This window comes from Felis catus, chromosome C1, assembly GCF_018350175.1.
Source record: "Felis catus isolate Fca126 chromosome C1, F.catus_Fca126_mat1.0, whole genome shotgun sequence".
NCBI lineage: Eukaryota > Metazoa > Chordata > Mammalia > Carnivora > Felidae > Felis > Felis catus.
The window spans coordinates 79,924,662-79,949,397 of record NC_058375.1 but is presented as its reverse complement, the minus strand read 5'-3'; the positions used below and the strand labels follow the sequence as shown (position 1 = coordinate 79,949,397).

General features: G+C 48.4%; 1 protein-coding gene and 1 long non-coding RNA gene across 3 annotated transcripts in view; one reads left to right on the top strand and one right to left on the bottom strand.

The window, feature by feature from the left end:
• The first annotated feature begins 325 nt into the window (after positions 1-325).
• Positions 326-24,736, top strand: part of ABCA4 (ATP binding cassette subfamily A member 4) — a 132,069-nt gene continuing 107,658 nt past the window's right edge. For both annotated transcript variants that reach the window (XM_045036217.1, XM_019837464.3), the window contains exons 1-6: positions 326-503; positions 9,121-9,214; positions 10,250-10,391; positions 12,267-12,406; positions 17,970-18,097; positions 22,574-22,771. In XM_045036217.1, coding sequence (XP_044892152.1) covers positions 438-503; positions 9,121-9,214; positions 10,250-10,391; positions 12,267-12,406; positions 17,970-18,097; positions 22,574-22,771 — 768 coding nt within the window. In that variant the 5' untranslated portion in view covers positions 326-437. The remainder of the gene's footprint in view (positions 504-9,120; positions 9,215-10,249; positions 10,392-12,266; positions 12,407-17,969; positions 18,098-22,573; positions 22,772-24,736) is intronic.
• LOC123379702 lies at positions 22,102-22,998 on the bottom strand. Its single transcript, XR_006584560.1, has 2 exons — positions 22,797-22,998; positions 22,102-22,310 (listed from the first exon to the last, which is right to left on the bottom strand). It is a non-coding gene; the product is annotated as an uncharacterized LOC123379702 (long non-coding RNA).

The following is a 24,736-nucleotide window of genomic DNA, read 5'->3' as shown; positions in this document are numbered from 1 at the left end:
CCCAAGGCTCGGTCAGCACAAACAAGTGAGATTTCAGCCCAAACTCAGCTCTTGGCCTGGGCGCCGTTGCCTGGGGTACAAAATGAATCTAGTTCCCCAGCATGGATCTAATTTCTCATAGCCTCTATATTTTTGTGATGTGTTTATGCTTCCCTTGAAGTCCTCCACCTCCTTTTGCTCAGTGCCCAGCCATTCCTATCTTTAGGTGTCTCTTCCCTTCCTAAGATGGGGCGACAGAGTGGCAGCCTGCTTTCCTCAACAAAGGGCTTACGTGAATTAAAAGGGATTATGCTTTGAAGGGGGAAACTAGCCTCTAATCACCCAGAGAAGGACACAGTGGCCCGAGACAGAGGTGCTCTGAGCGGTGTTGTATGGCCGTTGCTGTCCCTCCATAAACCGAGGGCTTGGAGTGATCTCCTGTTCGTGTGGCCACCACCATGGGCTTTGTGAGACAGATCCAGCTTTTGCTCTGGAAGAACTGGACCCTGAGGAAAAGGCAAAAGGTAAGAAGGGCAGTCTGTGGTCTCAAAGTGAGGTGGAGAGCAAAGAAACGGTGGAGAGGGTGAGGTGGGGGTGGGGTGGGGAAGGTGAGAGGTCGGTGGGCTCCTTGCCATTTAGCACGGAAGTAACAGCTGGCTGCTCTGTGCACATCTCTGACAAGCGTCCCTCATAGGAAGACATGTTTCTTTGTCCAGAGATGGGCCCTTTCCTCCTGCAGCCCAGCACGGCCAGTTGTAGTCTTCTTTTGCCTTCCCTGCATGTGAATCCACGGCCTGCCCATCCCTTCCCCCACCCCCTGGTGTTGAAACCTGCCGTTCCAGTCCACAAGCCCTTTGAGCATCCATACTCTGCTGTGTGGGAAGATCCTAGGCCCTGAAGAACAGGCTCAAAGGAAAACAACACTCCAAGAGCTTTCCAGACCAATGATACTGTATTTCATTGATTCTATGAGTCACACTGGCTTTTCACACTTTCGCATTTCTGACGTTGGGTGCAGCGTATGGTCAACCGGCACCTTAACCGGACACATTTGTTTCTTAGTGTGCAAGAAGTAGCATTGCGCCTTACAATTGATGGTGTCTTAGATTCAATGAGATACAACTGCTTATCACCCAGCCCGGATTTTCACTGAGCCCTTTCAGTGAAAGGGGCTGATACGGGGCTGGGCTGGACCAGGGATGTAAAAGAAAAAGACACAGATTATACCCTGGACTCACTTCCAGTCTGGCTGGGGAAACCTGAAGGGTGTTTTGAGACCAAGAGCAATAAAAGGTAGGACAGGCCAGATATCCCCTGAGAAGTGTAGGCAAGAGCCACAGGGGATCAGAGGACCCCAAGGGTATACATGCAAATGCCAACTGGCTTCTATTTTTTTTTTTTTTTTCTGGAAAGGGGTGAAGTAAATGGGTAACTATAAAGAAATATGCACTTTGCTATAGCCTTGCAGTCTTGGAAACGTCAAATGACTAAAGATGCTGGAGGAGGAAGGAAGAAGGAAGGACCCAGGGGTGGATAGAACTGAGATTAGACAGACTGGAGGCAGGCAAGGCAGGGAGACTTTGGAGGGAGGACGGGGAGGAAGAAGAGAATGGATTTGTTCCAAGCCTCGATTTGAGATGGGTATATGCAGGCAGGACAGGGTTTTCCTGGGTGTTGGAAAAAATGTTAGGGAAGAAGGGGGCCATCTGGTAGAACATCTGAAGACCTGTGATTGTCTCGGTCAGGGTTCAGTCAGAGAAAATCTGGAATGTAAAAAGGTGTTAGCTAAGTACAAAGCTGCTACCCACGTGGGTGGAAGAGAGCAAGGTATCATAGAGGCAGAAATTGCAGGACACAGCTCCCACCCCCAGTGCTGAGGGAACCAAAGGAAGGACGTGGAATTGGTAGCACTTGGAAACACTGAGAAGATGCTGGCGGAGCTGTAACTCAGACCTGTGAGGAAGGGGCACAATGAGGCTGCTCCTGGGGTCCCCTGCCCAGAGGACCCCTGGCTGGTGGGTGGGTTTGGAGCAGAGGGACAATAGCTTAATAACTAGCCCAAAGGGAGCAAGCAGCAAAGGAGACAGTCCAACCACGTGCACAGGTGGTCGGTCCTTTCTGCCGTGTGTGGCTTGGATAGGACTTAGGGAGGCTGCAGAGGGAAGCCAAGTTAGGATCCCCTCATATTTGGGAAACACCACTCTCCTCAGGCTGCTTTCCTCTGTCAAAGCAACTCTGATTTTCCAAAGTGTTGAAGTCAGTTGTTGCCCTCAGGAGCCAAGTGCTAACAGTAATCAGAGACTCAGTCCCTGGCTTCCAAGAACTTCCCTTCCAGAATGAAAATAGACAAAAGTTAAGCAAGATTCACTATTTTTTTTAAATTTTTTAACCTTTATTTATTATTGAGAGACAGAGAGACAGACCGTGAACAGGGGAGGGGCAGAGAGAGAGGGAGACATAGAATCTGAAGCAGGCTCCAGGCTCTGAGCTGTCAGCACAGAGCCCGACGTGGGGTTTGAACTCATGAACCTCGAGATCATGACCTGAGCCAAAGTTGGATGCTTAACCGGCTGAACCACCCAGGCGCCCCAAGACTCACTATTTTTTTAAGTTTATTTAGTTTTTGAGAGAGAGTGCACACTAGTGAGGGAGGGGCAGAGACAGAGAGGGACACAAAGAATCACAAGCAGGCTCCTCACTGCCAGCGCAGAGCCTGATGCAGGGCTCGAACACATGAAACATGAGATCATGACCTGAGCTGAAATGGAGAGTCGGACGCTTAACTGACTGAGCCACCCAGATGCCCCAAACAAGATTCACTATTAAATCCATTTATTTATTAATGTGTTCCTTGAATCAACCAGTACTTATTAATCAGTAGGCACTGTGCCAGGTGCTGGGTACGCAATGGCAAACAAGACAAGCATGGTCTTTGTCCACAAGATGTTCACCATCTGTGAAATGCCAAGGAAAACCCAATCAGCAACTGTTTTCTTTATCTCGTTTCCTGAAGACATTAAGAATATCACTTAATTCTACTTGCAATGTGCTCTTTGTGGCCTTCAGACAATATGCTTGAGGACTTTACCTGCTGAAATGATTCTATTTCTGTGTCAGGCATGCTGCTATTACAGAGAACGACCCTATTTTTAAAGACGGGATTTGGCTCAGAGTCCCTCACAACCTCCGCTCCCTTTCCCTGATGTTGGTGGGTGTCCCCTGTTCGGGGACTCTGTCTTTCTCATGGTGTTCTCCGCAGAGGAACACCTGGCCAGCCTCTCTGTGGTGAGATAGGACCAGCTGGGCTGAGAACCTTGGCTGGGGGAATCTCCTAAGACTAGACCCAGTCTGGGCTGACATTCATTTGGTGTCATCCCGATGGCCTGGAATTTGAGATCTCTGCCTGGTATGCCTCCAGCCGACTTCCCCACTGCTACCATATTCCAGGAATATCCAGGATGTCTGAGGAAGATGGGGGCATCTTCCACAGCCCCCTGCAGCCCTGACAGGGGTCTGTGGCTCCTTCCCTAAGCTTTTGGTTCTTCTGGAAGCTTTTGCCTCTACAAATAGTGACTGTAAGGAAAGTACAACACACCTAGCCCACAACTCAGCTCCCAGGTTTTTACTTGCTCAAACGTCCATGGTCTTTGGGTGTTTACTATTGTGAGCAACAGCAAAGCAGATATCAAATGTCCCCATTCCTCTTCTCCCAACCCCTGACGGAAGAAGATGAAAATCTTTAGATCCGGGCATTCCTCCCACCCCTTTTTAAAAATTTTCTTCCTCCGTTAACATGTATCAAGTATTACCAAGTGCCTGGCACTGTAGTGTCACCTCAGCTCCATGGGAGAGATACCACTGGTGTCTCCACAGGTACTGATGAGGTCAATGAGGCTTCAGAGGTTAGTGATGGGTAGGACTGGTCCTGGGACTTCAGGACAGGCAGATATGGCCGTGACCCCACACTGTGGTCATGGAGACCACAAAGATAGGGTGGCCATCTAATTTATTATCCAAACTGGGGCAGTTCTGAAAGTGAAAGGAGGTACTAGGAGCAATGGCACCAGGGCAATAAATGGAAACTAACACTTAACCTGGCATACTGGGCTGTATGATCACCCTATACATCCAGCACAGCCCAGTGAGTCAGACACAGCCCCTACTCTCATGGAATTTGGAGCCCGGTGGGAGCTCACACCTGCACAAAATTACCGACAGAATAGTGCACGCAACAGTGGAGTAGAAGGAAGCGTGGGGGGGGGGGGGGAGATGAGGATGAGCTCTGGGCGCTCAGAAGAGAAATGGGGTTTGGAGAGCGTGAGAGAAGACTTCTCAAGGCTGGCCCTAGAACATGCACTTCCAATGACGAGAGCTCTCCCCACTGCCCCGGACAAATAAACACCCGCCCGTATCTGCTACGGGCCAGGCACTGTGCCAGGTTTATAAAGATCACTGGGTGTGTCTCCTGCCCCTGAGAGCTCCCGGTGCAAGGCCTCCTTGGTGTCCTCCCCTTGTCCCAGCTTCCATGTCAGAGCAGGATGTTTGGGGAGGCCTGAGGACTCATGAGAGTAGGGGGGTTATTATGACCTGGGCACCTGCTAGGCCTGTGGCCTTTGGTTCCAGGCCCAGCAATAGGCAAGGAGAACCTGGCAGGTGCAGGGAGGGTGGGCAGCCCTCTGCAAGCCTGCCCAGGTCCCAGGGTGGATTCATCCAGGCTAAGAATCCTGGCTGGGTTGTTGGTGCAGAAGGGAGAATCAAGCAGTTCATTTCAAGCCTTGGCTACCCACCTTTAAATTGGAAACAGACTAGGAGGGAAGGAAATCTAGCTGGCGGAGATTTAAAACAACAAGCACAATTCTGCCCTTCCTTGCAACCCCTCCTCCCCCATGTAGACTGAGCTATAAAGAGAGGGGGAGGGGAAGGAAAAAAAAAAGGAGAGAAAGAGAGAGAGAGAACAAGGAAATACCAGTTAGGGAAAAAAAAAAAATTTCCACCGGCCCCTTCTGAGCCTTGGCTGGGCTTAATTAAAGTTACAGACATGTTTAAAGGGAAAGGGTGGGGGGAGTCAGAGCCGCCTTCAAAACATGTTTTTAATTACGCTGTGGAATTTCTCCCTGGGGTATGCCTGCGCACAGTTGAGCATCAAGGACAAGGATGCCGCTTTGGGGTGGGGATGCTGAGCATGACTGGGGCGGGGACCATGGGGAGAGGTTGTTGTGAGGACCTGCCCGTCTGGAAAAGAATTGCCAGTGGTCTTTGTGCAGGAGGGAGCGTGAAATGCGGCCCCTCCAAGACAAACGTCGCAGAGTTAGAACAATAGCACTGACCTCTCAACAGACGTTTTTCATTTACCAAGCACTACCTGTGCTGGTGGTTCTCAGACCCAGCTGCACAATCGGAATTACCTGAGAAGTGTTAAAAACAAACAAACAAAAACCAACCTGATGTCCGGTGTAATTGATGTGGGGCACAGCCTGAGCTCCCCACCTGATTCCAGCTGGCAGCCACCTGGGACCTGCCTTGAAAGAAGGTGGTCAAGAGGGGGTGGGGGGCAGACAACAGCAGCCCTAACTCAGAGATACGGTGGGGAGGAACACCTGCAGAGCCACACTAGTCCTAGGCCAGGCAAAGAATGAAGGAGGAAAAGGCGAATTCTGATCTGGTCTCCCACTTGGGGTGGGGGTGGGGGGATGGGGGACTTCAAATCACAATGTCCTGCAAAGACCGGATACTTCAAAAATACAAGAAGGAGTGAGTGAGGAGAGGAGAGAACGTGTGTGACAAACACTGGAAGGATGTGTGTGTGTGCTAGCTTGGGTTCGGGAATTTTATCCACGGACGGGTAGGCCAGGCTGGCCCATCCCTCCCCTGGTGCAAGCCTCTCTAAGAGATGGAGCAGGGGACAGTGGGTGGTCAGTAACTCAAGAAGCCCATGTTTCCAAACCAGCAAATGAACAGTTCTGAATCCAGAAAGGGAGAAAGAGAGGGAACCTGAATGTGAGTGGAGGGCAGACCTAAGGCCTCACAGGTAAAAAGTAAATGAGATCTCTTTGCTCTTTAGCCTTTATAATGTGCTGTGACCTACAGCGTCCCTGTGATCTCTGTGAAAGTGAGGGTCAATAATAAACGATATGTGTCTATTGAATGTTACCTTGTACCCGATTCTGCTCTAGGTGTTTCACATTCACTTCCTCCTCTCATCTACTCTGGGCGGGGGGATGGGGAGGCCCTGGTATCAGCCCGCATTTTACAGATGAAGTCCTGAGACATGGAGAGATTGAATGGGTTACCCAAAGTCATACAGCTAATAGGGAGCAGAGCTGGATAAAAACCTCAGTACTGACACTCTCAACTCTCAGTGTATGCTGAAGGACGAAACGGTCTCATTTCACAGATGAGAAAACTGAGATTCAGTGATGAAACAAGCCCCAAAGTGATTCTTATCCCAGATCTTCCCATTCCCAAATGTCTCACATACCAGACTACTCCGGATAGACATTGCTACGTGGAAGGAAGCTGACTGACTTGGAAGAAAGCCAAGGTTGCAAGCAATTGTCTTAAGGGGAAGAGTCTGATGTGTGGAATCTGGGCTAGTTGTCACGCTTCCTTGGTGAAGACACCAGGAACAACTTCCGGTTTCATTGCTTGTACTTGTCACTCACATGGTTATCTTGCCAGACTTGCTTCCTGATCTTACTCATTGACAGAAGGACCTAGGATAGAAGGCATGGAGCCAGTGTACAGAACATGCCTCGGGGGGTGCAGTTTGTTAAATCTGCAAAGTGTTGGTGACTTGAGCCTCTGTGTCACCTCCACCTCCTCCAGGAACCTCCTAGACCAGTCTCAGCAAAGGTTCGTTCATTCCATACTTATGGGGCACCTATTATGAAGCTGGCCCTGTGTCGGGTGTGGAATCAAAGTAGTGACAAGGATAGACATGGCCCCTGCCCTTAGGAAGCTCGCAACCAGTGAGGGTTCCATTTCCATGAAGGCGTAAGGACTCTGATTTACAATGAGTGATAAGGGGAGTGCAGGGTGCTGTGGGAACAGCTGTGCTGGGGAGGGTGTTAACAGTGAGATAGGGGCCCTGGGGAAGAGGCTCAATCCCCTCCTCCTTTGGTTTGCTTGCCCTAGGGGAACTGACATTCCAATGGTTATCCAATGGGGTCAGTCTTTGTAACACTGGATGGGAATTGGCCAATTTCGATGCTTTGCCATCTTATAGAAAAATGTGTACGGGGAGCCCTGAAAAGTGAGTGTCTTAAGGAAAATTTATATCATATATAATAATATTTTAGTGTGTTTCCTCTAACATATCTTCCCTAGACATATTTTGAATAAAACATTGAGTAAAAAGTTACAACCTTGAGGCACCTGGGTGGCTCAATTGGTTGAGCATCTGACTCTTGATTTCGGTTCAGGTCATGATCTCAGGGTTCATGAGACAGAACTCCAAGTCAGGTTCTGGGCTCTGCACAAACCACAGAACCTGCTTGGGATTCTCCCTCTCCCTCTCTCTCCGCCCCCACCACTTGTGGGCCCATGCACACCCCAGTGCACTCTCTCTCAAAATAAACTTAAAAAAATAAGTTCCAACTGCAACCACCTGCCCTATGCATGTTTTGTTTTTTCTTCAATGCATTATCCTTTCCCCTGCACTGATTTATGTTACAATTTGCAATAGTTCCATAGCCAGCATACTCTACTAGCAGGAAAGGAACAAATATTCACTGAGTACCTGCTGTGGTGTCTTATCACTTTGCTGAGCACTTATGTACATTTCTTTGAAAGGAACGGCAAACGGTCAGGGCACCTGGGTGGCTCAGTTGGTTAAGTGTCCAATTCTTGGTTTCAGCTCAGGTCATGATGTCATGGTTTATGAGTTTGAGCCCTGAGTTGGGCTCCACACGCTGCCAGTGTGGAACCTGCTTGGGACTCTCTCTCTCTCTCTCTCTCTCTCTCTCTCTCTGCCCCTCCCTTGGTCTTTCTTGCTCTCTCATTCTCTCTCTCAAAATAAATAAACTTAAAAAAAAAAGAAGAAGAAAGGAATGACAAAGGGTCAAAGACCATGCAAATGACCCCTAGCTGATCTATATATATTTAAGTCTCTATTCTTAGCCATCAGCAAAAGTTCTCCTTCAGATCTTAGGAGTTTCCTTCCTAAGGTCTCTGGAGTGGGGGGTTGGGTAGAATTGCTATTCCATTTCCCCAATTCACATGCCCCCTCCTCTTCTTCCCTCCCACAATCCCACACCTGCAACAGAATATGACTGTGCAATGCCACAGAATATGGCTGAAACAACCAATTGCTTCTTCCTTTGGAGTCAAGTCCTTAAACTCTAATTGAACCTATATTTTAGTAATGGCTTTCAACCGTGTGTTGTTAGCAGCAGCCAGAATTGTAAAAACTCACAATAGTATGCCCTGCTTTCTTCCTTTAAGCAACAAGAAGTTGTGGAAGGAAAGATGTCAGTAAACACAGATTTTCATTGACCTTGCTAGGGATCACAGTACTTCGGAGTCATTTGCTCATTCATTCAGTGACCTCATATGCAAGGTCATTCATTGGCGATACACACGAGGTCTAGTGTGCACTAGAAGAAGGCAGGGCAGTGGAGAGATGCAGAAAGAGCACTGGTTCTGGAGACAGGAGGCTGGATTCTGGTTCAGATGTTGTCACTGCTATTCTGACACTACACAGGTCACCTGCCCTCTCTGAGCCTCATCTGCAGAATGAGAGGTTCTAATGAAATCTTTGCTACCCGAAGCATTATCATTACCTGGGAGCTTGTTAGACATGTGAGATCCCGGTAGGCCTCTACAGAACAGAGTCTGTATTCACATGCACAGTGACATCTGAAAAGTACTGAAGCACCCATCTTGGTCCTTGCTGAAAATCTTTGTTAATGCAGTTTCCGAAAATAGAGGCAGAGCAGAACCCAAATGGACAAAAAGTCTTACTGGTCTAATATGTCAGGATAGAGGTAATGAGGGAGAGGCGACAAAAGGAGGAAGTCCTTTAGGAAATAGACCACAACCAAACCCTATTGCACAGATAGGTGCTGATTTGTGTGTCTTATCTGGGTGTGTTTCCCTAATGTCTTAGCATCACTCTTTCTTCTTTTTGTTTTGTTTTTCCAGATTCGCTTTGTGGTGGAACTTGTATGGCCTTTATCTTTATTTCTGCTCTTGATCTGGTTAAGGAATGTCAACCCACTCTACAGCCAACATGAATGTAAGCATAATGGAGGGGGGTAGCCCTGGCCAGCCTGGAGGTCCAATCCTTTCGTTTAGGAAAGCCTTGGGGGCTAAGGGTGCCAGATTGGATCTACTTATCATTTCATGCCTACAGTGCAAAAAACAGAGATTCATTAGCATCATACAAACTAATATTTTAATCCTACATCTTTGCAAATACTTGTATGTAGTTACTGAAGAATTGTGAAATTAGTTTTTGTTTCTGCCGGTTCTTTTCTTTTTTTCCCTATACCTAAACTCTTACTGGTTTTAAAAGCAGATTATAAATGAGTTTATTTTGGAGACCAGTCTAGGGATATGTTATATACGGTGCTAGAGAAAAATGAGAAGGGATGTTGTACAGCCACATGTAGTCATATATTGTTTCTTGGATCCCAGAGGTACCTTGGGACATGGAATGAGCCTGTGAGTGCCTCTTTTATACTATGTCATGGTTTCCAGCCAGGATGACATCTTTTCCCTCTGAGCAGCTGACGTACAGACCTCAGGAGTAATACAAAGCTTCTCAGTCCTCTATTCTTGTTTTTTACTGTATTGTTCATGAGTTTTAAGCCTCAAGTTCTGGGTCAGTTTCCTGTTCATCAAACTCTTGCTTACACCCCAAGGAGCCCATAACCTGCAACCTTCTTGCATGCTTGGGGTAGGTGCTCATAAGAACACAAGGAATAGATGAACCTCCTTTCCTCCTAAAGTGTCAGCAACACTGTGGAGCCATCGCGAGCTAACATCCCTCCACCATCCCTCCTCTGTTCCCCTCCACACTTCCCTCCGTACCTCTACTAGAACATTTGTCTGTCTCCCCACTACACTGGGAGCTTGAGAGGAGAGAGCCTGTCTCTGGTACTCAGCATAGGGCCTGACATCTATTAGAGGCTCCTGCTTCTTAAATGTTGATGAATGAAGGAAAACACCAGAGGGGCCAGGATCCTTCCTGCAGAGGCCCCAGCAACTAGAACCAGCATCCTGTGTGATTCCCAAGACTAACTCCTTGTCTTCATTTCCTGTCCTCAAGGCCATTTTCCCAACAAGGCGATGCCCTCAGCAGGAATGTTGCCATGGCTTCAGGGGATGTTCTGCAATGTGAACAATCCTTGTTTTCAAAGTCCCACCCCGGGAGAATCTCCTGGAATTGTGTCAAACTATAACGACTCCATGTAAGTGTTGAGATTCCCCTGAATCTTGAGAGCACTGGTTCTTAACCTGAGGAGCTAACAACCCTTCTGAGAAACAGATGAAAACCCCTATCCCCCCAAAATGGACACACACATAAAATATTACATTGTGCATATGATTTGGGGGGAGTCGTGGACTCCAGGCTAATGACCTCTCATCTGGGGTCTAATTTCAAGTCAAATCACATAGAAAGAGAATCTGCCTTTGGAATTCCCTTTCAGAGCAGGAGGTGGGAGAACATAATGTGAGCATGTCCTATGGACAGAGGCTCAGGAATGCTCACAGGGTTGTCCTTTACCCACTGAGCTGATCTTCAACTTACATCTGAAGGTCACCCACATGGGGTTGTTGGGAAGTGGGCTTCACTATACTTGTATAACAACACAGGTCAGATGGAAAAGGATATTTGGTTACTCCAGTTCTTTTCCTTAGAGGAGCTCCGGATATAATTCCTCTAGGACAAACCTGTATTTTGACTCAAGGAAAGGAGCACTTGGCAAGTCAGCCCAATGCTCAGAGGTAGCCTTCCCATTGGGAACAAACGATGGCTGTTTTTGCCCTACAATGGCAGAGTAGAGTAGTTGCAACAGAGACTTATGGCCTGTTAGCCTATAATATGTATCTGTTCACTAATCCCTGGAATATAGGAAGATAGAAGAGGGAACATCTGTTTTCCTAAGAATGTCAGGGAGGTGACATTTTAGTTGGGCTCACGTGGTTGCAAACACCACCTGGAGATTTTAACTTGCAATCTACAACTTCAGCTTGAGTCTCCCTGAGGTACGTGAGAGGAAACACCCACCCATCCATAAAGATCCCATGGGGTTATATGGTGGGATCAGGAGAGTTTTGGAGATGCCTCAGTGGAGGCTAGATGGAGCTTTGGTGGACTGGCACTAGAGGTGTCTATAACCTGAGGGAGTTGGGGAAGAAGGGCTTCAGACTCCAGCTGTACTTGGCATTTGAACCAGGAAATATAGGTTTCATATTTCACACACTTGTTGCAGGTGAAATATTGACTTATTCAAGGTTCTTTTGCTTGCAAGGCACAGAAACCCATTGAAGCAAGCTGAAGCTCTAGAGACAAATATATGATTTGGACACTAGACCTTCTTGCAAAGTCAAGGGAAGCCAAGCCGGCCTCAGGACAAGAACTGGACGGCTGGGGACCAGCTCTCTTCTGTCTGGGCCTACAGGGTTCAGCCCTCTGGGCCTCTCTGGTCATCTACTGCATTCACCTCTCTCCATGGACCAATGTCCCTGCTTCTCAAAGCCCAGGCTGGCTCTGGTTGTCTAGTTCAGAGCACCTTGCCCTGGCCAATCATAAGAGCATCCTTGACTACCATTCAAATTCCTGGGAACATAGCTGATTGGTTCAGCTTCATTTTGCTTGTCCAGTTAGCCATGGGAGAGGGTGTGTGTGTGTGTGTGTGTGTGCATGTACACATGCACGGAGGAATTGGAGATTTAGCATGGCTGTCCCTGCCTATGAATGGCTGGAAGGGCAGGTGTCAGAGAAGTGGCAATGGTTGGAAAGAACTTCCAGTAATATCTTCTAATGTCATCCTGCTTAAGGCTTCTCTGGACAGAAGACACACAGAGCATGGGGTTGAGAGGTGACCCAGCCCTGCCAAAACTAGAAAACGAAACAAATTGCTCACCAGCTCTGTCTATTAGCCTATATGTACAACAAAGTTCAAATGTCCTTTTCTCCTTTGGCCTTCACAGTATGATAAGGATACATAATGTAGTAGCTGGGTCAAACATGTGGTGTCTTAAAGAACAGCAAGAAGTGTTATTATTATTATGAAAGTGACAACTATATCTTTCCTGATGAAGCTTTGTCTTTCTTACAGCTTGGCAAGAGTGTTTCGAGATTTTCAAGAACTCCTTATGGATGCACCAGAGAGCCAGCACCTTGGCCATGTTTGGAAAGAACTTCAAACTTTTTCCCAACTCATGGACACCCTCCGGACTCACCCTGAGAGAGTTGCAGGTGTGCTGCTCTTGCGTGTTCTCAACCATCACTTGCCTCATCCATCAGAGAGACAGAAGGCACAGGAAAGAGCAGGGAGATTTGATGGGAAAAGGTGCTAGAGGAGGCAGGAAGGAATGGATATAGAGGTGGCATGAAGTTCACCTTGGGGAGGACTCCTCTTTCCATCAGCTTCGAAGTTAGGAAATTGAAGAGGGCAGGAAAGTTCTCATCCCAGGTAAGTCTAGAGACAGAAAGGAAAATGCCGAGAGAGGTTGTACGCTGGGAAGTATGGAGCTAGATTAGGTGTGGAAGCAGGAAGAAAGAGGTAAAAGGAAAGGTGTGGAACTGTTTTCATAGAGCACTAGAGAGCAAGCTAGCCAAAGATGTGTGGAAGCAATGTCAAGTAAGGGGCCAGGGAGGTCAGAGTGCATATGTGTATTGTGGCATAAATATATACGATCATTCCATTTCTTCCAGGGATATTCAGCATCCCAGACTCTGAGGCAGAGCAGGTGCATAGGTGGGTGAGACAGGCCTGGGGGGATACAGGGAGGTGCTGCAGAAAGTCCAGGAGGCAAGCGGTTGAGGGCAGTGCCTGGAAGACATGCATCGGGTCCAGGCTGTATAAGGATGGATGATGGGATGCCAGAAGTGCTGAAATGGCTGGGAGGAAATGGGGGTACAAAGGAATAGAGGTCTCCTGAAGTTCCATGATCCTGTTTAAGGCCTGGGGAACTGAGCAGGATGGAAGCCTTGGTGACTTCAAAGAGTGAGCTATGTGGATTCAGGATTTCCACAGCAGGCAGGAGCAATGAGAACGAGCCCCTGGGGGTGGCCACGGTGGCTGAAGTAGAGCAGAGGCGAAGGTAGGCGATGGGGAGGTTGAGGGAAAGAGAGGCCAGGCCATTGGGTCACTGAGTTTGTGCGGGCGAATAGAGGAGCCGGGCATCAGGGTAGGAGAGCCACCTGGGCTCAGAAACAGTGAGAGCTGGATATGGCAGAGGCCTGGGCACCAGCTGGAACCCTATCCCCCTTCCCACCTGCCCCCAGGAGAGCAAATGAGCATCAGGGAGGGAGCAAGCCTTGACAGAAATCCAGTCTTGACAGTCCTGCAGGCAGAGAAAAGGCTGCCAGTGCGGGAACTGTTAAGGGATGTGGCTCAGAGGCTGGGAAGGAAGAGGTTTGGAGATGCTGGATCATCCTATGTTCCTGGGATAGGGATGGGGGGCAGTGACTCTCGGGATGACCTTAGAGGATGACAGGGATGGGCAAGGGGTCTACCAAGGGGATAGGAGGGGCTAGATAGAACAGCTCCTGCTCAGGGTTCCAAACAAGACGAGCGGGAGAATGGCACACATCAGCCCTCTGGGGCTCCTCACCCATGCAGCTCGACACACAGGTCAGAGTGGGTGGTCACCCCGAGGGCTCCCAGGACTGAGAGAACAGTGACCATACCCTGGGGAGGGCGGTGGAGGGAAGCAGGCGGGCTTCCAGAGCTCAGGACAGTCAGGAGGGGAAAGTTCTTTTAGGAGAATTCCCACTGGGCCACCTTCTCCTTCCTCTGCCTATTGGAGCAATGAAGGACAGGGGCATGTTCAGATGCATGTTAAGATTACTTCATTACATTTTAATTCTTTCAAAAATAGTGACACATGTTCTTTGTGCAGTAACTTTCTACAAACCAGATTATAAACACTACCTTCTTTGCTGCTCTGGATAGAAGAGTTTACTTAGCTCAAGCTAAGTAAGGTGTGAGTAAAATCAACATTTTAATGGTAAGAAAAAAAGGGGGAGAGGCAGCAACCAGAGAACACCTTTGCCCAGGATTAAAGAAGCAGATGAGAACATGGGCTGTCCAACCGCTGGAGTAATTGTCCACCCCATTCATCCAGTGGGATCTGGAAGGAGGCAGACATTTCATTTCGGTATCTGATTGTCAGATGGAGTCCAGCTGGGAGGAAATGTAAAGGAAGTCATTTCAAACCACAATTTCTCTGTGGTCTTTACAGTGTGTATATGAGAACCAAAGTCACTACTTGCTAACCCCAACACGGGCCTACTTTTGAGTTGGCATACAGGTGGTTCCTTCTGCAGGCCTCCAGGCTGTGAGGGAAATTCTCTGATTGAGAGCAGTTTTGGAGGTCTGGGGAGACAGGGTCAGCCAAGGCTACCCAAAGGAATTTGGGGGCTGGAAGCAAAGATTTCACGGAACCCCTGACCTTGGTGGCCGTGAGAGGGGACCATCCCCAAAGTCTCTCCACCATCAGCATGGCAGACTACTTTAGGGTCCATTCTAGGGTCACTTGAGGACCTTGCTCACTGTGAACATTTGTCCTCAACCCAAAGCTCCATTGGAGGGTAAAGCCTTTGAGAGCGAGGTGGGCGGCTGTCGTTGGTATGTGCTTTTGCCTGTCAGTTCCCAGTCACCTGGGAAAGTATGCCGATGGTTGACCCAGGCGGCCTTTTCTTTTCCTAGCAAACCTGTAGTGCAGCATTCTCAGCAGGGGAGGATTAATGGTAAAACACCAGACATGAAGCCCCCTCCCCTCTCACCCCCAAGCAAGCTCTGTGGTCTCTCAATCATCTTCAAACACCTTCTTCCCATGAGCCCTACACATTCTCCTTGCTTCTCTCCCACCCCAACCCTCAGCTCCCCTCAGCTCCATGGGCCTCAGCATCCCCCTCCCCCAGCCTCTTCCCAGGGAAGAGAACAAGAAGAACCACATTTTAAACAAAATTTATTTTTCTTTCCTCAGGCCCCCAGTTCACATTTCTCCCTCAGGAGTCTGGTAGAGCTTCTGTCTGGTATCAGCCACCTCTTACATTTTGGGCCCCACACTCTCCCTACAGGGTGGCCCCCACCCCTCTGCAGGTGTGTGGAACCAGCACACTCCTGCCCCTTCTCCCTGGGGCCACAGCAACCCAGTCACCTGGGGTGGGGGGGAATGGCTACCCTCTCCAAGCAAGATATTTGTATGTAAGTTCAGGTGAGTTAGTTAAAGAATAACGAATTGATCAACAGTCAGATGGGGTCCCTAATCTCAGGTCCCGAAAATAGGTATTTTTCGGGTGCCTCCTGTCACTCCACAGGCATTTATCGAGGCCCTAATTCCATGTCAGGCTCTCATGCTGGGTGTCAGAGAGAGGTGACTTCAAGGGCTTACAGCTGTGTGCCCAGCACTGCTAGGTATGATGAGGGGTATCATGAAAGCAGGGTCTATAGTCCTCTACTCTCCAGAGATGTGTGTGTGTGTGTGTGTGTGTGTGTGTGTGTGTGTGTGTGTTGGGGTGTCACTGAAGCCAGTCTATGACATAATGCTATAGGTGAAGAAGTGATTGGGAGAAAGAACAACTGAGGTGGGGTTCAGGGGAAGGAAGAAAGGAAGCAGAGTTTGGAAGACGACATGACTCACGTTAGCAGGGAAAGGGGAAGGCAAGAATAAAACAGAGCAGCACCTTTCAGACCCCTCCTGCTCCCGGAAGGGTTCCCTCTTGTATTCCAGTTCCCCTGAAGCCTTTGGGCTTTCCCTATGGGGAAGGTGGGGAGACTGGACTCCCTGGTGGCACAATGTCTGAGAGGCTGCTGTGGAGGGGAGTCTCGGGGCCGGGTGCCCCTGACCCAGTTGCATGGGCAGGCCCGTGGCGTTGTCCCACCCTCTTTTAAGAGGCAATCAGCAGCAACCTCAATCTGGACGAGCCCCGCAGGGAGAGGACCGACCTGAAAAACGGAAGTGAAGGCTGTCAAGCACTCAGCGGGGCAGGCCTCTAGGTCGCCTGGTGAGGAGAGAATGTGGGGGGGTGGGAGAGGATGAGGTGCTGTGGTGTTAGGACCAGGAAGGAGCAGGGGCATTTGATAATTAAAGTTAGTTAAAGAAGCACTAAGAGATAAGTTGTCAACCAGGCTCCCAGGGGAGCTGGGATATAGACAGAGGCATTTTCACGTAACACAGATGCTTTCCCTTGATGTTGAAATAATTTCATAAATATCTGGGCCTATAGCCTTCTTTGGTGGCCAGGGCCTCATGAACTGTGGCAGTGGCCTGCTTGAAGTGTTGGCCCTGGAAGCAGGCGGTGGAGGTGGGTACCCTGGGTGTGAATCCCCCGGGAGGTGTCAGAATAATAACAACACATTCAGAACAAGCACTTATCCAGGGTTTGCTGTTTTCAGGCCTGGGAGTTAGCCACTTCACAGTCCTTACCCCGAGTCACCCTCACAATAACCCTCTGAGTTGTGGCAAGTACAGACGCAAGGGTTCAATCACTTGCTGCAGGGTCACCTTAACTGTTAGGAGTCCTTTATGCCTCCTGATAAAACATGTCTGCTTCTGGAGAGCCTGGGTAACTCAGTTGGTTAAGCGTCTGCCCAGTTGCACGGGAAGGCCCTTGGGGTTGACCCACCCTCAAGTCATAATCTCATAGTTTGTGAGTTCAAGCCCCATGTTGGGCTCTGTGCTGACAGCTCAGAGCCTGGAGCCAGCTTCTTTTTTTTTTTTTTTTATAATTTTTTTTAATGTTTATTTATTTTTGAAGGATCGAGAGACAGAGAGTGAGCGGGGAAGGGGCAGAGAGAGAGGGAGACACAGAATCCGAATCTGTCAGCATAGAGACTGATGTGGGGCTTGAACTCACGAACCGTGAGATCACGAGCTGTGCTGAAGTGGTGGCTTAGCCCACCGAGCCACCCAAGCGCCCCCTGGAGCCAACTTCTGATTCTGTGTTTCCCTCTCTCTGCCCCTCCACTGCTCACGCTGTCTCTCTCTCTCAAAAATAAATAAACATTAAAAAAAAATTTTGTTTTTAATTTCTGCTTCTAGTATGTTTTGAGTGAAGTCAGAGAGAATGTGACTGGGGCCGATCAGAGCATGAAATTACAAGTCCAGGCTATCGGCCATCTCCTCTTTCCCACTTGAAGTTTTTCTTGCCTCACACAGCCCCACCTCTCCTTGCCCATGTCAACACCCTGAGCTGAGAGCCTTAGCTGAGATGGCAGAAATGCCAGGAAGGGTCCTCTACCCTGTGACAACACAGTGTGGACACAGCATGTATGTCCTCTGACCCTAGATTAGGTTTTTTTCAACCTTAACACTAATGACATTTTGGACCAGATGGTTCCTCAGTTTGTAGTGAGGAGGGAAGTTATCCTGTCTACTGTGGAATGTGACCAGCATCCCTGGCCTTTACCCAATAGCACCTCCCCAGACAAAAATGTCTCCAGACGTTGCCAAATATTTCCAGGGGCGACAAAATTGCCCCACTTTAGCTCCTCACCCCCATCCGGTTGAGAGTCACTGTTACAGACCAATTCCACCAGGCATCTGATGACCCCCTCCCCTGCCCTGAGCTAACTTTTTCCACCTTCTGTGCCTTCTCACTAAGTTTTGCCAGGCTGCGTCAGCAGTAAATGCTGTGACTGTGTTGGTGACAGCCTACTGGCAGAAGCCCTGACCTCCAAGCTCCGAGGGAACCCAAGAACAGAGTCTTCTGCTGAGAGCCAATTAGAAATGTTTCCAATCAGTTCTACATGTTTTTCCTTTTTTGACTCCTTCCCCATTTGTCACCCTGTTCTTTCATTCATATGCAGGAAGAGGGATACGAATTCGGGATGTCCTAAAAGATGAAGAAACACTGACGCTATTTCTCATGAAAAATATTGGCCTGTCTGACTCAGTCGTCTACCTTCTGGTCAACTCCCAAGTTCGTCCTGAGCAGGTGGGTGGATGTCACTGGTCCCTGGAGTGGAAAGGTGAGCCCTGAGCCTGAGAAAAACAGGGGAGACCTTGCATTATTTTTCCTTCTTGCTTTCACATTCAGAATCCATGCTTTGTTCCAAATATTCAGAAAAATACCTGGGGGTCACTTGAGATAATGGGCCTTCCCATCATAGGATTCTGAAGCAGGCCAAATCCTGGAAACACTTCAAACAGCTCAGATTTTTATAGCTGGAAAGAACCTTAGAGATCACGTAGCTCAGACTCCTCTTATATTTGAGGAAACTGGGGTTTCTTCATGTATTCATCAAATACTTAGGGACATTTTAGGTACCAGACTACAGTGTGAACAATACAGTCAAGCCCCTGCCTCTGGGAGCTTACATTCCAGTGGGAACAACAAGTAATAATCAAATAAGCGCTTCCAGGTTAAGATAGGTGCTGGGAAGAAAACGTGACAGAGTTGGGAGTTAGGGAGGAGCTGGGAGGCATGGGGTGGGGGCCTACTGAAATGAGACAGTCAGGGAGAGCCTTTCTGCCGAGGTGGTATCTGAGTAGACCTGCCTGAACAGAAGGCAGCCATGGAAATAACTGGAAGAGGAGGGTTCGGTGTGCAAACAGGCCACGCATGCGGTGTCTGAGTGTGCTGAGCTAACTTGCCCGGGTGGCAGACCTCTGATTTCCTGCATGTTTTCTTCTCGGTGCCAGGCGATCCGCATTGCACATTCTGACCTAATCCCCCCAGAATCTATCTCATGCACCTTCATAATCTCCTATAGGCATTCACAGTGTGTTCACCACTAACACAAGACTTCCTCATCTGTGAAAGTCTGGGCCTCACAGGCTCCTGCCCAGCCTCCTGGGCCTGTGGGTTCCTGGCGTGATGAACACGGTGAGAATGTAAGATAAGCAGTGGCCCCATAGTGCAGACGCCCCTCCTGCCTTTCCTGGCCAGGTCTGCACCTCCTCCAGACCCCAGGGAAGACTGAGACATAAACAGAGAATTTCAGAGCCGGTGTCAGTCCTGAGATAAAGTCTGAGCCCAGAGGAGGGAGGGGGATCCCACCCGCCTGGGCAGGGCTGGCTCTGTGGAAAGGGGTTTTCAAGCTGGTTCCCTGCACAGCAGTAAAGAAGCCCATACCTGCTTTTCTGGCTTCTCAAACCCTGAGGTTTTCCCTGAAACTACCTGAGGGGAACAGAGGGTCAGCCTTGAGGTGGTCCATCAGGGCCCTTGGGACTCAGTGCCCACAGCACCCAGGCCTTGGCCCTTGAAGTCAGGCCTGGTGGCCCTGCTCTGCTCTCCCTCCCACCCCCACCTGAGGGGGTGGTGGCTGCAGCATTGATGGCTCATTCTCCCCTTTGCTTTCTCTTAGCTCATAAAACTTAAGTCCTGGAAATGCCTGTGATGACTTCCAGTTGGTAATAAAAGGGAGATGGAGATAAGGGCAGGAATTTAGGGGAAATTTCTTTCCAGTTCCTCACTGGCGTGACATTTGGATCTCTAGTTGCTGTGCTGCTGGCATCAGAGCTGAGCCTCTCACGTGGGGAGAAGGGGCCAGAGTCACTGGCTATTATTTAGGCTGCTTGCTCCGATTAGCTGGTCCTTCCCTGATCAGCAAACATGAGAGCTTGAGTCGGGAACCCCAAACTCCTGCTGCTTGCAGATGCCAATGCTGTTGTCCCAGCTCTCTCTGGGCACCCCCCACCCCCCATGCCCTCCGGGCTTCTCAGCCTGGTTGCAGGCTACACCTGCCTCCTGATCTCTAACTCAGTCTCCATCCAGCTGTGCAACTCCTTCCCAGCACCGTGCACCAGGGCTTTCCCCTACGGCAGCAGTGTTCTCTCTCTGTGCTGTCCAATATGGTAGCCACTAGCCGGATGCGGCTGGTAGCACTCAAGACAGGGCTAGTGCAGCTGAGGAACTGAATTTTAAATGTGATTTAATGTAGGTTACTTTAAACTCATTATTATTATTTTCTCAATGTTTATTTTTGGGAGAGTGAGAGAGAGGGACAGAGTGAAAGCAGGGGGAGGGGCAGAGAGAGAGGGAGACATAGAATCCGAAGCAGGTTCCAGGCTCTGAACTGTCAGCACAGAGCCCGACGCGGGATTCGAACTCATGAACCGTGAGATCATGACCTGAGCCGAAAATCAGAGGCTTAACTGACTGAGCCACCAGGTGCCCCGTGATTACTTTAAATTTAAAAAACCGTGTGTGGCTTACAGCTCTCTGATCGGTCATTCTCAGCAAACATGGGATTTTGTTCTTCACCATCAGGACTGGATGCCCCTCCTCGTCCTCTCTGCCTGGCATCTGAGCAGGTCTCCCTCCATCTAGGAAATTGTTAGACGATGAGAGTGGAATAGTTGTCTGGCTTGTCCCTCACCCCGCTCCCACACCCAGCTCTGTAAACTCCTGGACTTGCTTCAAGGTCCAGCTCAAGTGTTGCCTCCCCAATGAAATCATTCATAATCCCTCCTTTCTTTGTCTTGCCCCCTCCCTCTTCCCTACTCAACAAGGAGCAAAGACGTAGTGATAAAGCACAAGCTCTCGGTTCAAGTCTCAGCATGGCGACACAGTTAACTATGTGACCTCAGGCAAGTTAAATAACCACTCTGTGCCTCTGTGTCCTCATTTGTAAAATGGAGACAGTAAAAGTGCCTACCATATTTGACTGTTATGGGGGTCAAAAAATTAATATATGTAACGCACTTAGAACAGTGTCTGGCACACAGTAAACGCTCAGTAAACCCTGGCTATTCTTAACACTTCCCTCTTCTGTGCTCTGGTTTCACTGCATTCACTTTAGCACTTACCTGCTCTTTAAATGCCTGCATTTCCAGCTAACCGATAAACTCCTTGGAGAGCAGAAAACTCACCTTATTTTCTGTATCCCCAGTAACTGTTTTAGTGCCTGCAGAAAGGGACTCAGTGAAAGGGCATTGAATGGACGAGTCACTGAATGAAAGAATGAGCTGGAACCTCTGTGGTATCCCAGCTTTCCCACTAGCCTGCTGTGTAATTTTCTCAAGTCACCTAACCCCTCCTCCATCGCTTTTTTCCCCTAGAATATTAGAGGTTTGGACAAAGTGAGCTCATTGATTCCCTCCACCTCAGAATGTTTTAGATGCTGGGATTAGGGTTGGGGGTGGGATTTTGCCTGGGGATAAGAAGCAGAGTGTGGGCAAAACAGAAAGGCTCTGTTGGAACATGCACCCAGTTACAGTCCACTGAGTTTGATGGAGTCCACATCAACCCAATGTCAGCCATGACCTGTGCCTCATTTAGCGGGTGATGGGGTGGGGTGGAGGGATGTAAGTAGTAGAGCCTAAACCTGCCCTGCTCTCCTGCCCTGAGACCTGTGTAATCTGAAGGTTTGAGGAGACTACAGAGACCAGGGAAGCTCAGGAACCTGTTCACAATACCTAGGTGTCGGGAGTCCAAGACTCCAGGAGGCCAGTTGGTATCCTAGGTGGCCAAGGCTCCCTGGGCAGGGTTGAGGTCTCCTTGGTCTCTGAGGCCATCATGGGGACTGTGATTCAGGGTCCAAGAGTCACTGCCCATGAGCTCCACAGGGAGCTGTAGGCTGTGGACCATCCAGCAGTTAGGGTCACCAGATCAAACACAGGATATCCAAGTTAGTTTGAATTTCAGATAAACAAATGATTTTTTTAGCATAAGTATGTCCCATTTGGACTCTATTTGGAACATACTCATACTAAAAGGTGCTCATGGTTTATCTGAAATCTAAATTTAACTGGGCATCCAGTATTTTTATTTGCTAAATCTATTGAGAAAGGAGAGAGGGGGTTGGTCTCTTGCCATCACTCCGAATGCATCCTAGCCACTCCCACTCTCAGCTTCAGGGGAGTAGGTCCTGATGGTACCTTAGCATCATGCTAAGAACAGATCTCTCACATTTTAAGTGGCTCTCTGATAAAATGAGGCTTGGGAGCGTATAGCTTCCTGTGGCTGCTGTAACAAACCACCACAAACTTAGTGGCTTAAGACAACACAAATTTATTATGTTCTTGTTCTACAGGTCAGAAGTCTGAAAGTCAAGGTGTTGGCACGGCTTCATTTCTTACTGGGGAATCTAGAGGGAAATCCATTTCCAGTTTCCAACATTCCTTGGCTGGTGGCCTCCCCAGCAGTGGCTAGTCAAGTCTTTCTCATATCACATTGACATTGTGTCTTCTACCTCCTTCTTCCACTAGGTTTAAAACAAAAACAAAAACAAAACAAAACAAAGCAAAAAACCCTTGTGATTCCATTGGGTCCACCCAGATAATCCAAAATAATCTCCTGGTCTTAAAGTCAGCTAATCAGCAAGCCTTAATTCCACCTGCAATTCTAATTCCCCTTGCCCTACAACACAATGTATATACAGGTTCTGTCTGTTAGGACATGGACACCGTTGGGGTGGCTAGTATTTTCCTACAGGGAAGTTTCTAATTTTGCTTCTCTTGCCTGCAGTTTGCTCATGGAATCCCAGACCTGACACTGAAGGACATCGCCTGCAGCGAGGCCCTCCTGGAGCGCTTCTTAATCTTTAGCCAGCGCCGTGGGGCACAGACAGTGCGCGATGCCATGTGCTCCCTCTCCCAGGGCACCCTCCAGTGGGTGGAAGACACTCTGTATGCCAACGTGGACTTCTTCAAGCTCTTCCGTGTGGTAAGGGAGGCATTTAGCGGCTTACCTCGTGGAAGGTAATTCCTGGGTGCAGTGGAGCCTGTCGCAGGTTGTCAGGGACTCACAGATTGGCAGTCAGGAGGGATTGAGCCTGGCGTTCACAGTTCTTAAGCAAACTCCAGGCTCCAAAGACCTAAGGAATCTTGACTGATAATACATCTAGAGCAGTTGTCCAGGCACCCAGGAGTCACTGTTGGGTTCACCATTAGTTTTGTGGTTATGAGAGAACCATGGGGGATGGGTGGGTGGGGGAAGAGTTACAGAGAGGGAGGGAGGCAAACCATAAGAGACTCCTAGATACTGAGAACAAGCTGGGGGTTGATGGGGGGTGGGGGAGAGGGGAAAGTGCGTGATGGGCATTGAGGAGGGCACCTGTTGGGATGAGCGCTGGGTGTTGTATGGAAACCAATCTGACAATAAATTATATTTAATAAAAAAATTAAAAAAAATAAAAAAAGTTATGTGGTTATGTAGTTACGTGGCTAGGTTCACCCTTAGTTATGGGGCAGGTCTGAGTCCACTCCAAATGTGGGACAAATCCTCTCTACCACCTCTAGCAGTGGTGGAAAGGAGAAGGCCTGGTTTGACTCCCTGCCCTACCATTTCATAAGATAGCTGACCTTTACTGGCCCCATTACTCATGTATAAAACAAATATAATACTGTATAGAATGTTAAGAAGGGAGACATGGAAAAATAAATGTAAAGCATTTAATAAATTTCAACAAATGAGAGCTTCACACTCTGGGTCTGCTCTTGACCACAAAGGTTGCCTTTTCTGGGTAGAAAAGAGTAACAGAAAACTTCATAGTCTCAAAAATTTGGAAAGCCCTCAATTAGCTCAAACCTGTGTTCTAGAACTGCATCCCAGACACACTTCTTGGGACTTGATAATACCTCCTCTTTTGCTAGGAGGATGAGAGGGAATTATAAAAAGGAGGTGAAGAGCAGCAGTTCTCACACTTCAGAGTGCATGAAAATCATCAGGGCAGCTGGTAAAAGATGCAAGTTCCAAATTGCCATCCCCAGAGACTGATGCAGGCGATCTGGGCTGGGCCCAGAACCTGCCCTGTTACCTTAAGGGATTCCAGTGGACATCATTGTAGGCCATGCTTTAAGAAACACTCAAAATTAGAATCCTTCAGAGAAGATGACATATATAATAATATAATAACTATATACAGTTATACATATAATTATATATAGTTATATATATATAACTTAATATAACTTAATAATTATATATAGTTATGTATAATAACTATATATATAGCTCATATATATAAATGTTTCTAGGATCCAATTGTGTTTTTTCTTGTGCCTGCATTTAAAAAAATTTTTTTTCAATTTTTGCTTATTTTTGAGAGACAGAGAGAGACAGAGCATGAGCAGGGGAGGGGCAGAGAGAGAGGGAGACACAGAATCTGAAGCAAGCTCCAGGCTCTGAGCCATCAGCACAGAGCCTGATGTGGGACTCGAACTCGTGAACGGTGAGATCATGACCTGAGCCAAAGTCAGACACTTAACGGACTGAGCCACCCAGGTGCCCCTCTTGTGCCTGCATTTTAATTTCTGAAACTGTGTTGTAGGAATACGTCAATCATGAGAACTTCGTTGAGGAATCTGCGTTTTGCCTTTTTATGGTTGCTCTCTCAAGTCTGAGAAAATCCACTCTCAGCTTGTCTTAAAAAGCAAGCTGAAAGCTTTTAAAAATAAAACAAGACCCCTCCATTTCTGGCAGAGTTTATACTTTATTCCTTTCGAAGTGTGACTCTCCCTTAGAATGTTACTCTACAATGTTCCCAGCTCATCTCATCGGGTGGGTCTCCAGAGTGGTAAGAGGGGTCGGTACTTATGGATGCCATCACCACTGAGAGCCCAGGACCCCAGAAAGCTCTCCTGGCTCCCCATGGTGCAGGGAGAATTAAAGGCATGTGGTTCAAACTTC